General features: G+C 41.4%; 1 protein-coding gene across 2 annotated transcripts in view; it reads right to left on the minus strand.

The window, feature by feature from the left end:
- MAOA (monoamine oxidase A) overlaps positions 1-13,542 on the minus strand; it is a 51,147-nt gene that overhangs the window by 6,522 nt on the left and 31,083 nt on the right. For both annotated transcript variants that reach the window (XM_045002655.1, XM_045002656.1), the window contains 7 exons: positions 9,002-9,106; positions 7,643-7,734; positions 4,629-4,770; positions 3,911-4,060; positions 3,403-3,562; positions 2,479-2,575; positions 446-499 (listed from right to left, as the gene is read on the minus strand). In XM_045002655.1, coding sequence (XP_044858590.1) covers positions 446-499; positions 2,479-2,575; positions 3,403-3,562; positions 3,911-4,060; positions 4,629-4,770; positions 7,643-7,734; positions 9,002-9,106 — 800 coding nt within the window. The remainder of the gene's footprint in view (positions 1-445; positions 500-2,478; positions 2,576-3,402; positions 3,563-3,910; positions 4,061-4,628; positions 4,771-7,642; positions 7,735-9,001; positions 9,107-13,542) is intronic.

Raw genomic sequence — 13,542 nt, forward strand, 5'->3', positions numbered from 1 at the left:
CTGTTGTAGACACAGATGTTTATACATTTATGTAAATAATAAATGTTGGAATATTTCTGTCTGGCATGTAGGGGAAAGACACCAAAGGTTATGTACCTCAGCACTCCCTTCATTTCACTAATGGACCAGCTATGTAAAAATGGTCAGGAAGGTAGGAAGCATTTTGGAATCTTTGCAGTAACCAGCAGTTGTCAAAGACAAAAACAGTGCCCTAAGACTATCTGTGAAAGATAATGTGCTAGTGATAACATGAAAAAACAGATAACATGTGGACACTTTAAAATACCCTTAAACTGGAATCACTGGGGGCTGTGTCTGCTTACGCAAGCTGAGTTTAGACCTCAGAGTTTGGGGAATACTATTATCTGTAGTTGCTCTATGTGTATATAAAATTACTCGGTGAAGCATCTTAAAGAACAACTCTTTGAAATTTGTAAGTTCTTACCTCTCTTCTTTGCTGGCACGTGCAAGTCTATAGGCCTTTCTTGTAAGGATAAAACTAAAGAAAAAGAGGACACAAGTATTGTGCAGTGTCAATACAGACTGGTTTACAAAGCATGGGTATAAAGTCTTTGCTTAAAAAGACTTTACAATGAGTGAGACAAACCCACTACTGGTAAGTAATTCTTTTATCATATAAAAAGCTGAATGATCACAGAATACATTGATCCATATTCAATAGCTTCTTGCATTATATCTGGAAATGATCAGCTTGTACAATGAGAGCAGGAAGCTAACAAAACTGATTACCACGTGCTGTGCTAGCTGAGGCTGCCTAGGGAGTTGTAGGTGTAGCCCCAGGTACAGCATATTACAGCAATTCAGTCTTAAGGTGAGGGAGGCATGGACTACTGACAAGGGAGAGTCTGGGGAGATCTCAGAAAGGGGCCAAGCTCTTTGAAAGCAACTTCATCTACCCCTGTTAAGGTCTGCACAGGGGTCAATAGTACCCTATGATAACTGGTATCAAAGAGAGCTCCCAGTTCTAGAAGAATCAATAGACACCCGTGTGGTGGAATTTTCAAAATTGCTTTGCATTGGCCTAATTCTCCTCCCACTAAAGTGAGTGGAACAATGCCCACTGACTTCAGTGGGAACAGAATTAGGCAACACCCTGATCTTCATCCAGTGTGAGGAGAGAATCAACCAACACAACACATGCAGCCTCTCTTTCCATATCGAGATCTAAATCCAAATTGGCTAAGATCAAGACCTGAGTTTCCTTGAACTGGGCTTGAGTTTTCTTGTCCCTCTAAGTTCCCAGGTAGCTGCCCCTCCCACAAAGCCAATACAATTTATTTTATTAAAAGATCCATGATTAGGACAGCTACAGGGCAATTGCAGGAGAGTGAGGCTACAGTAGACACAACATATATTTTATGACAAGCAGTTTAGACGGCTACAGTCACATTCCTATCAGTAACTGCTAGAGTCAAATTGATTGCTGGAATAATTCCATTGACTTCAATGGGATTGCACCTCAGGTAAAATTGGCTCCTGGAATCCTTTATAAAGCTATGCATACTAGCAAAGAGATGATCCCAACTTGATTTTAGAAGCAAGAAATTACATTTACATTCCTGTTGTTGGCAGTAACTTGAGAGGAATGTTAGGGGGTTTCATGGTGTCCAGAACAAGGATATTTTAGAACTGTGCGTCCATAATGTTACACAATTCAATAGGAGTGTTTGGCTCTCTCTGTATGGTACTGTACATGCAATTATTTGGTGTATATATACACATACAAGTGTTTTTTCAGCTGGTTTGGAAGGTTCACCGTGGATTTAAAATGGAAACATTCTGTAAAGATTCTTTTTTTAATTTATATTCACTTAATTCACTCTTTTCAAAAGCCACTAAATGCTGTTACACATTTTCCAGCTCCCCTTCCAAAATGAAATGCTAACTACTTGGCAGTTTCTCCAGAATTCTAAATCGGTCATCGAACAGCTGTGCTTTGACGGAATTACAAGATGCTGTGAGGAACAGTCCTTCATCTCTTCAGTGCATTGCAGATTCAAGACAAACAATGGCCTCTGTCAACTGCATGTTCAGTATTCAGTATGGCCAAAAGAGAAGCTCCCGTGTAGCTGGAGCAAGATGCTTGGTAAATCTGAGTAAGGGGTTTAATTTCTATGGGCCCAAGTCAGCAAAACCCTTAAATGTGTGCTTAACTTCAACCATGGGAATAGGCACATTGGACAATGTACCTCCCTTCCCACCAGCCTCCTCTGCGCTGGCCTACTTACAGCTGGTACAAAGCCTCGCTCTAAGGAATGCAGAGGCTTGAAGGGGCTGCATAGCTACTTTATCCCACACAAGAGGATGCCAAAAGATTGCAGTTGGCCTAGAGTGCCTTGCATGCATCCTCATAATGGGTGAATATCCCGTATAGTGATTTGCATGCTTTCCAATCCCCTCCGCAAATCCTTTCACAAGCATCTATAAATCTAGGAACACGGACTAGGGGTGCCTTACCCTATAATGGCAGGCACCGATTCATCGGGTTTGGAATCATCTAAGGTTATTGAAATTGGAGCTTCTTCGTCCTCAATAAGCATGCTGGCACAGTAATCTGACAGGAGAAAGGAAACAGATATAATAACTGCTGAGTACTATGTACTGGTAGTAATGAAAAAACTTCACTGAAAAGTAAATGCATAGCTGTTCTTCATTCACTGATAGTACCTAGAAATCTGGAACCTTCTTCTAGCATTCTCTCTCTCCCTGTCAGTAGTTTCCCAAACTGTGTGTATACACACATACTAATTTGTTTTTAAATGGGGACTTTGTTGCTTTGTATTAATTTATTTGTGACTCACAGAAAGTTATGGAGACTTACTCTTACCAAATAACAGGAACTACAAAAAAATGCAGACTCTAGTAGAAATATAGTATATTTGTTCCTCAAGTACCTTGCCTAAAACACCAGAACCCTATTCTTGGCAAGTCTAATCAGGGGAGACTCAATCTTGTACTCCTTGTGGAATTCTCAACGGGCATTACACAGAAATAGGGTAGAAACAGAAGGGGTAGGACATAACATAGGAATTGCCATAGTGGATCGGACCCCTGGTCCACCCAGTCTAGTATCTTGCCTCTAACAGTGACCAGATGCTTCAGAGGTAGGTGCAAGAAACCCTGTAGTGGACAAAAGTGGAATGACTTAGTGGCTAGCTGAAGGGAGAGAAATCCTCATAACATGAAAAGAAAATTCCACCTGTTTAATGCAATGGTGCCTGTTCTGATGTTGGAAATGAAGCATCCTCACACACAGTTTTGGAAACAATTTTTTTTTGCACATTCTCCAACACTTAAAGATGATAAACCCATGACTTTGAAGTTAGTGTAGCACTAAACTCCCAAGTTCTTCATTTTCCCCCGTAGTTGATACCCACGTACCCATCTTCTTCCAGAAGGCCTCTTTATAGTACATCATACATTTAATGACAGAACCCATCGGAAGACGGTGAATTAACTGGTTTCTCTCTGATGGTAGTTCTGGGTTGAAATGGATCTTTGTAGTCAGGCCTGGGGGGATGGCACTAATCACATAACTGCCCTGAAACATAAGGCACTGATATATAACACACACACACAACTGCAGTCTTAGATAGGAACAGAAATATTATTTTCCTTTATTTAAGATGACCTTTGTGGGCGCTATAATATAAAATAACACAATAAAATAAAGCAGAGAGAAGGTAGACTAATGTCAGGAGCCAACTAACAATACACTAATATGAGAGCCCATCATAAATAAATCAGTAAAGTAGATTTCAAAGACTTTCAGGGGAGTCTGAGAAGCAAATGCGTGGTGCTGATTACATTTGGCTAAAAGCTGCCGCAGACATTCTCTCCTCCCCCCCCACCACACTAAATGCAAATTACTATATTTTTATTGAATTACCTCATATATCTCATGGTTTAGAGTCTCCACAATGACATTATCACCTGACTGATCAATGCGAACTACAGGCCTCTCCAGTTTAACGCTGCCTTCGAGGCGTTCCTTTATCCTTTCTGTAATCTGACCAGAACCCCCAACAAACTTCCGTTCCTGGAAACAAAAAACCCCACCAAGAAATCATCATGAGAGTAGAGTCTATAATAAATTCTGTTAACACATGAGAAGATCAGGGTCAGATTTTCAAGTGCACAGAGCCCACAAAAAAGGCCAGATTTTCAAGAGTTGTTTTAAGTTAACTAATCAAGTTATCCAAGTACACTTTTACTACACTTTAGTTTGAAGTACACTTGCTTTGTATGCTTGAAGGGCACTCATACATTCCATGATAAGTGACCATGGAAACCAAAGTGGCAGATATTACAACAGCAGAAAAACAAACAAAACAAACAAAAAAAAAACCTATATGTTGAAGAGACTGGGGAGGGAAATTAAATAAATTGTCCTGATTTAACTTGAGGCCTAGATTGATTAGATGTCACATTGTACAGAGCTCCCATAGATGATAATTTGACACCTTCAAACACATATTGAACGCTTGCACTGTGTAAACTGATTATTCATCTTTTCATTAACTGCAGAGAATGTGTTAAGTTTGTGGAAAAGAACACCACACTTGTTCATTATGGTCTCAAGAAAGGAAACATATGACATTCTGTACCTGTCCCCCATTGGTTACGGAAAATATCCTGGTTGTCCCCCCACACAGCTTCACGTACCACAGGAACCAGAGAGCAGAGACCTCATGTGGCTCAGAGGTGACATTGATGTTCACAAAGAGAGTAGCAAACTCTCTGGCAGCTCTGTATGTAAAATAAAAGCACAGACAACAGGGTTAGGAAGTAGATATTAGAGCTGGGTAAAAGTTTTTGGATAATTAGTACATTCACCAAAAATGCATTTTTCAGGACCCTGAACCAAATCACAAATTCAGGTTGAACTTAATAGTTTCAGCTGAAATAAAAGGGAATTTTTTTTGCAAATGTCAAAATGTTTTGGCTTTGACATTTTGTTTTGAAACTACACTTTCAAAATGAAATATGATTTCAAAACAATATTTAAAATATTTCATTGCACCTGAACAAAATGTCTGTTTTTTGTTTTGTTTTGGTGAGAAAAACCATAACAATTCTGTTTTGGTTCAGAACAGGTTTTGTTTAAATTCAATTATTCACTAAGCTCTAATAAATATTACTTTGCTGTTGGCTATTATTTGTTTTTCATTATCATCTTTGAACAAGGTTATTACCCAAATGCACACAGATCATTTTTTGCTCAATTCAATTTTTGGCATGTAGAAAGGACAATTTGAATATGTTTATATGAACCTCCCTACCATTTACCCATTCTTATTTATCCTGCTTCTTAACTAGTTTCCCAGTTGCCATTACTGCCACAAAACAAATATTTTCTCAACAGGAGATGCATTTGATAGTCAGTTAGCGGAGGTCTTCTTCCTTTCTCCTCCATGGGGAGCTCATCAAGTACACCACTCCCATGGTTTGATGCATCCCTGGTAGCTTAAGGAGTACATTTCCAAGGCCACTCCTTACTCTCCCACCTGTCACTGCAATACATTTTATTGCCTAGTCAAATTTAAGTTCTACAATGTACAGCAACGGCAGCAATCATAGTAAATATATATATACACACAGGGCCAAATTCCCTGCTGGTGTAATACCACTGAACACAACAGTGTTACACCACCAGAGAATTAGAGCATTCACCTGTATTTCACTTGTGATTTGTTAATTAGTATATACTAAGTTCGATCATTTATGAAAAAGAGTCAAAGTGCTTCCAGATAAAGTTTAAGCAGTACTAGATTTATAATAATCTGCAGAGAGAATCTCTATTGATTTGCTGAGGTAGCCAACTTAGCAAGCTCTCTCTGATGGAATATGTAACTTGTGAACTTTTACAGCTTTTTCTTACTTTGGTTCTGAAGGTAGATTTATTTTCTTAGCCATGCACTTTACTTGCCTTTACAAGTTATTGGTGTGGATCTAAAAGCACCCAGCATGCAGAAAGATCAGTTTCCTACTTGTAATACTACCATTCTGAGCAGCAGCTAGGAAACTTTGATTGGTTTGAAGGGAATAAAACAGAGTTTTGAGTTTTTCAGCATATCTCAGCTCAGCATCCCTATTAAGATTACAAGACTCAGCACTAGAATCAGTTTTGTTCACATTGCACAGAAGCACCGTAGCATACAGATTATTATAAATCTAGTACTGCTTATACATCTGTGAGTTATTGACTTAGAAGCAAGTCCATTTGGTGTAGAAAGGGTTGCTCAGAATTACTTGCATAGACTACAACAGTGGTTCGCAACCTATTACCATTGTGGGCCGCATAAGCAGCTCTCTGTGTGTTATGTGGGCTGCATCCACATGGGTATATATGCTACCTGTATGGCTCTGAGGATGTCACATGGGCCACAGCTGTGTGCTGATTGGGCTGGGGGTTGAGAACCATTGGACTACATGCATGGGCAGACAAGTGGCTTATAAAATTAACTGTATGGAAAATATTGTGCAATAATGATCAGGACAGAAACCTAGTGGCCATATTCTGTAAGACTTCGAGCAGGAGAAGAATTCGGAGAAGCAAAATACCTTGAGGGAGAAATAGTCTGAAATCTTTGATATAGTGCTAAAAAGTAGTAAGAAAGAAAAGGCAAACAATGCTGAGCTGCCTAAATAAAAGGTACTGTATTAAATATAGAGGAGGAAGCTATTCTAGTACAGTGTAAGGGAATGGCACAGCCAGGTAGGATATGTTTAATACAGTCTACCTAGTTCTGTTTGCCTTATTATAGTGAGGATTCTATGAGATGGGGAAGGAAGAGCAGACCACAACTGGAGGTATTGACTCCACATCCATGCAGTGGTGTTTTAATTCACATAGCACCTGGAATGTGCATAGCACTTTATAGACAAGGAAAAGACAATGCCCATTCCCACAGAAGCATACAATCTAAGACCCTGGTGCTGCCAGGTGCCGAACTGCTCAGTTCTCATAGGAGACGCTCAGCTCCTTGCATGTTCAACTCTCTTAACCTGCCCTCATAGACCATCTGCTGTAAAACCCATATATCATTTTTATTTATGATGTTTGGGCTTGCTCTAATTTGTCTTTTTTTTTTTTTATATACCACACTGCCAAAAACTACCCTCGTTGTGGCCTCACTAGTGCTGAACAAAAAGAAACAATCATTTAACTTGTTTTACATGGGGACTTCTGTTGAGACAATCTAGTATCACATTTGCTGCCTTTGTGACAGCATAGCACTGTTAATGCATTCAATTTATCATCCACTATACCTTTATAACCTTCCCTCTTCCTACTGTCTACCCAATTATCCTCTATTCTTTGCTTGAGCATTCAATTATTTCTTCATACATTAGCCACCTTGCATTTGTCCTTACTGAATCTCATTTCAGTGATTTCAGAAACTTCTAATTTGTCAGGCTCATTCTATATTTTTAACTCTCTCCTCTTAAGAGATTACAATCCCTTTTCCCTTTGCGTCATCTGCAAAACTGAAGTCTGACCTGACCCACTTGAAGTCAATAGGAGCATGATCAAGACCTCCGTAAGTGCACTTTACATCCCATCATATAATGTGCCAAGGAAGCTAGAGGATTTTAAAGTTAATAAAATGTTATCTACTTGGTCCAGCATATTTTGTCAGTCAACTCTTTCATTGTCATTTTGTCCCATTCTGCAGCATGTGGGGCCGCCCAGGGTGCATCAGCAGGGATCTACAAATGAAGTCAAAATATTAAACTTAGTGCATAGTATATTACTACCTAGTCATATGTAGTTTGCAGTCCCAGGCCTGCTAATATAGTGGGTCAAATCTGCTCCCACCTACTGGTACACTGGTGTAAATCTGGCCTCTCTGTTTCATCAATAGATACACTTGCACAAACTGGCCTTTTATGTACACTGTAAAACTGAACTACACATTTAACGACGATCTGCTGCCTACAAGTCTCAACACAGGAATGCACTACTGTTTATTTGAATCTTGTCCAAAAAAAAAAAAAAAAAAAGGTATCATCAGAGATTTCTGGGAGAAAGCATTCAGTATAGGTATATCATAATGCAGTACCTGATCCTGAAAAACCTTACACATGTGAGTAACTTGTCCTAGTGTGAGGAAAGTTATTAATGTGTGTAAGTCTTTGCCAGATTGGTCCCCAGTTCAGTAGCAGGGTTATGGAACAGTTGACAGATATTTGAAAGTTTGGAATCCTCTGCAGGGATTTTTTTGCACAGTGGATGGTCAAGAATTTTTAAAGTTCCATTTCTGAAGCATTTACAAATTTTTATTTTAAAAATAACATCACTGTGAACTAGCCTGTAGTCCATCTTACACAGCTGCCCATGAACATCAATATCATCATAACAGGTATTTCTAGGGAGAGATAGTAAGCCCCCACTTCGCCCTCCCCCCCAACTCCTGGCATGGCCTTCCTGGACCTTCAGTAGGGGTAAGCAAGTGCTAAGCACATCCGCTGCTTTGCCCCATCCTTGAGCACGTGGGCAGAGTCTAGACTTTGCCTCTTTCCCAATACATTGGACAGCACAGCTATGCCACCACAGGAGGTAGTACGCCCCTACTGGTCTGGATTAGTAACATATTGCTATTCTCCTCAAGCCAGGCAGGAATCTTACCTCTGTGACATACAGTGCTTTTCCTGGGGCCCTGCAGCTATACTCTTTATAAAGGGTAGACTGTCTAAACACAGTCTACTCCTCCGTGGTCCAGGGTTTGACATTTTTAAAAGTCCTTTAGTAAAATAGCACATTTCAGCCTCCAATCTTTAGCCATAAAATCACTTCTACCTTTTCAGTGTACGTGCCCTGATATCGTTCAGTGTTTGTGGTTGTTGTCTGACACTCCATATGGGAATTCTGAAATGGTTTTTCTGAACCTTCATATTAAAAAGCCTACTCCCTATGATACCAAGATCAATGGTAATCTCATAATAGATATATATGCAGTCTGCATTTATATCATACCTCTTTCCCCATTTCATCCATTGTCCTCCACAGATTGTTATAATCCAGGTAAACTATGGGATTCCATACTGGAGGGAATGCACCCCGGAATGGGTAGGACTTCCCCTGAAATGCACAAATAAAGGTAACCAACTGAGATACAACACACAAAATGGACCAAGGCTTCACGGCAGCACAAATTAAACAGAAATTGCAATTACCAAAGCAATATTATAATTAACTTTCAACCCAAAAATTCTTTGTAAATGAATCCTGGACAAATTTCTGCTGTGCGAAATGCTGATCAACAAGTAGGCCAGGTGACAAACAAGAAAACCAAGTTGTCTTAATTGGATCCCGAAATTCAGTTTTTGTAGCATCTGGTTTCAGATAATAGAGCAGATTTCCGCCATGCCCGAGGGCTTGTCTACACATAAAAATAATCTGGAATAAGATAGGGTGTGACTTTAAAATAGATTATCGATTCCTGATTAACTCCATGTATGGATGCTCTTATTCCAGAATAAGAAATGTCTTAATGCACAAAATATCCACACACAGGAAATAGCTATTCTGGAATAACTCCTCAGGAAGACAAGTCCTAAATGTTAAGTATTCCTTGCTGCTAAGCCTGTTACTGATGGTTGGAACTGAGATGATTTGGTGGTTCACACTGAGCAAGCAACCAAAAGTTTGGATAAACTCTAAATTGGCTTCAGAACTATCTGAATATTTTTGACTGCAGTCACCAATCATCAGTCACTAGATGTAGAAACTTGGCCATATTCCTTTGTGATATGATGCATCCTGAGAACATTAGCCTCAAAAAAATTCTATACTAAAAACAAACCAATACAAAAAAACCCCCTCCAGATGTTTTTGGCTTCAGAAAATAATTCTTGTTATGAATACGCCAGGAAACTGCTGCAGCTATACAGGCTACTTCAGATGACCCTGGGAAATAATTAAAAAGAAGTACATACAAGAAATGACATACATTTGAACAGTTGGTTCTCTTGACAGCTCTTAGCTGGAGCTGGATCAACAGTCAACATTTTTTCCTCACCAAACCATTTAGAACCTGCTCCTGCTCCTATTGAAATCAATGGCCAAATTCCCACTGACTTTGTGTTGTATGGGTGTGCCCTATTAAGTCTTTTCTGACTGGCTTTCTACAAAGATCCTAACACCAAAACCCTACAAAAAGGCATTTCACCATCCGAGTTGGTGAGACTAGTCAAGAAGCCAAACCTCAAGATTCAGGGTCAAATTATGGCTTTCCTAGTGTAGATGTGCTGAGATGGGAAGGTACAGGAGGCAGTCATAGTACTGCACAGGGAGGGTGGGGTGGGCTCTTTTGGCATAGCCAGTACCATTTGATCCCTCAGTAAGGTGTAGTCATGATCCTTCTATCTCCACACAATGACTTGAGGCCAAAGGGCTGCTCTGGGATGGGATGGGGAATGTGGGCTATACCTTTGTCCCAACTGTAGCAAGAGCTGGTTAGTGAATGTGCACTCACAGCAAATCTAGGAGGTACCGTGCCAGCTCCTGGCCCAGCTAGGTATAATGCCTGGAGCCACTGTCACCTCCTCCCACTCTCAGTCCTGCTCAGGCTCCAAAGGTCCTTAAGGGTTTTTTTTTTTTCCTCCAATTTATGTTGAGCAGTTGAAACAGGGCTCACTCCCTCTGGGTACTGATTTGAAGCTTGTTTAGCTCAGCGTTGTTTTGTACATATTCTCAACCATCCGGGCCACAATTTCTCCCCCATCTTTTTTTAGGGGAGGATGAGGTGGGAATTGCTGCCCATAATCTCTTCTCCACATCCCTCCAGTGTGGCTGCACTATGTGCACTTGCTGCTACTAGAATAGAATGAATGATCCCATCGGGGCGGCTCTAGGCATTTTGCCGCCCCAAGCACGGCAGGCAGGCTGCCTTTGGCAGCTTGCCTGTGGAGGGTCCGCTGGTCCTGCGGCTTTGGCGGCACGCCTGCGGGAGGTCCACCAAAGCCGCGGGACCAGCGGACCCTCCACAGGCAAGCCGCCGAAGGCAGCCTGCCTGCCGCCCTTGTGGCACCGGCAGAGCGCCCCCCGCGGCTTGCCGCCCCAAGCATGCACTTGGCGTGCTGGGGCCTGGAGCCGCCCCTGGCTCCCATGAACCAGCTGCAAGGTAGTTATCTGGATCAAGACAAACTGCTTCCTCCTTCTCTTTGGGCAGCAGCTCTAAAGTGGAATTTGGAAGAGAACAAGCTGTGCTGTAGGGTGGAGCAGATACAAATGGATGGAAGCTGAATCATGATGTATTGGCTAGTACAGCAGAAGTCCTAGCTTGGTAAACTGATACTATTCATAATGGATAAAAGCTATAGGAAGTAGCAAATTATTTGGTTTTTTTAAATCTTTCTTACTGCTTTGTTTTAAAAAAAGTTATCATATACTGTATTTGTGAAGCTTAATTATTATCAATCAGGACTCTAGTTGCCTCTCACACACACACTCTCACCATAAAACAAAGTGAATGCCACTGAAAGGCAAAGGGCAAGGTTTAAGTTCACCATCTCATTGCCTTAAAGATTAATTATTACTGAGGCTACAAAGCTAGGTATTGCAACGCAGAGGTCACAGCGCGGGAACGAGCAGAAGTAAACTCTCCCTTCAGAATGAATGACAATATGAAAACTTCCCACAGCTCTATCTGCTGCACAAATAAAAGGTGGAACAAACCTTACCCAACTCTTAGCTACAGAAAGCCAAGATAGAGACAAGAAGGAGGTACTTTCTCTTTGAAAGAAGCTCGATTTCTGTTTACTGTGTAATAAAGACCTTCCTTCACACAACCTGGCAATATGGGTACTGAACTTCCATTGGGAATGGACTAGCTAACATACAACACTTCACATTTTAAGCCTATTTTACTCAATCCCAGAAAGTGTTTATTTTTTTTAAGTGGTAGAATCACTTTTATGAAAGTGATAATTTATTTTCAAAATAAATCCCTCCCATCGCTTATTTAAACCGAGGCACTCCTTTATCAGTGTCCACTGCAAGAGCCAGATAATACTAGCTCACAGTAACTCTAGTATAGGCCTTTTCCCAAAGCAGCTCTGCCAATGTTAGCTGTTGATTTAATTGAATTAGGCAGCAAAATGCTCAGATACTCCAAAAACTCTGCTCTGATTTACTACAGTTAACGCTGAATGTGACAGACAGAATCAGCACGCTCTCTAGGCTGTCTACACACTAGTGTTCTCCTCATGTTTCCCACTGCTGCACTAGCCCCGGTTCAGCTCCACGGGTAGGCACACTGGTGCTAGAGCTAGTGCAGACCGGCTGCTAGTATTTTAGCCACCATGTAATGTAAGCCTACTCAGAGCAAGTCTAGAAATGTTTGGCGTTATTTCTGACACTCATTTCTTCTTTTATTTACTATTCTTGGTATTGCAGCATAGCACCTAGGAGCCCCCGTCTCAGACCAGGACTCCACTGTGCTAGGTACTATTCAAACACAGAACAAAAGGGCAGTCCCTGCCTCAAAGAACTCACAATCCAAATACTGAAATTACTGGGCTTTTTATTTATTTATTTTCTGTAGCTAATCTGAGGCAATAGCACTGGCTTGATATTTAACAGCTTTTGGTAACTGATTGGAATTTTAATGGTATTTAGGAGGCCAAATCCTGGGCCTTACGAAGTCAATGACAACATTTCTATTGACACTGGTGGGCCGAGGATTAGACTTTGGCTGAGGTGTTTGATCAGCAGCTCTGAAGACTAACTTCTTCTGCTGACCAACAGCATTGAGAGCCTGAGCAAGGAGGACCAGCTGCACCAGCCCAACTAACACATACGGTGTGTGAGACTTGTCTTTGAATCCAGACAGAGCTCTGGCACACAAGGAATGCTTCCATGCCCTACCCCGGATGTGACAAACTGGCTCTCTAAAGAAAGTAGCAGAAAGGATCACTGGGGTCCTTTATTTACTTCCTTTCACCTGCGAAACTCTAGAGATTCTAATCACAGGGGCTGGACCTTTCCCTCAGAATTACTCCCTTGTCCCCCACAAAGAAAGGTAGAGGTGTGGGGGGGTATGTGTGGTGCTGGTGACTTCTACAGCAATAACCTTCCTGGCCGGCCTGGACCCTGTGGAGAGACCTCAGTGAAGTCTGGGATCTGTAGATGGTGAAATGATGTGCTGTGTTCAGGAGCGGGGAAGAATCAAGCGGGATGCAACTTTTACTCCCGTCAAACCAATGAATTAGAACAGTGGACAATTAATACAGCATGAGGCAGCGTTAACTTCTATGTAGTTCTTCTGTGCCAGGGAAAGTAACTTCAGGAGGAGTGGGATCCTGGAAGAAGCAGCAGCTGGGGAAGTCCTTGACTACATGGCTTCAATGGAGCCACACTGCCAGGGAGACGGTGGGGCTGGGATTAGAGGTCCCTAAATCTGGCATGTAGACACAGGACCTCCATGCAGATGGCCTGGGCCTACTGGAGACCTCAGGAGATCTGTGGAGCATGCGGGATGGGGGAGGGAAGCTGCTACTTCAACCCAAAGGACT

This window comes from Mauremys mutica, chromosome 1 (genome assembly GCF_020497125.1).
Source record: "Mauremys mutica isolate MM-2020 ecotype Southern chromosome 1, ASM2049712v1, whole genome shotgun sequence".
Classification (NCBI taxonomy): domain Eukaryota; kingdom Metazoa; phylum Chordata; order Testudines; family Geoemydidae; genus Mauremys; species Mauremys mutica.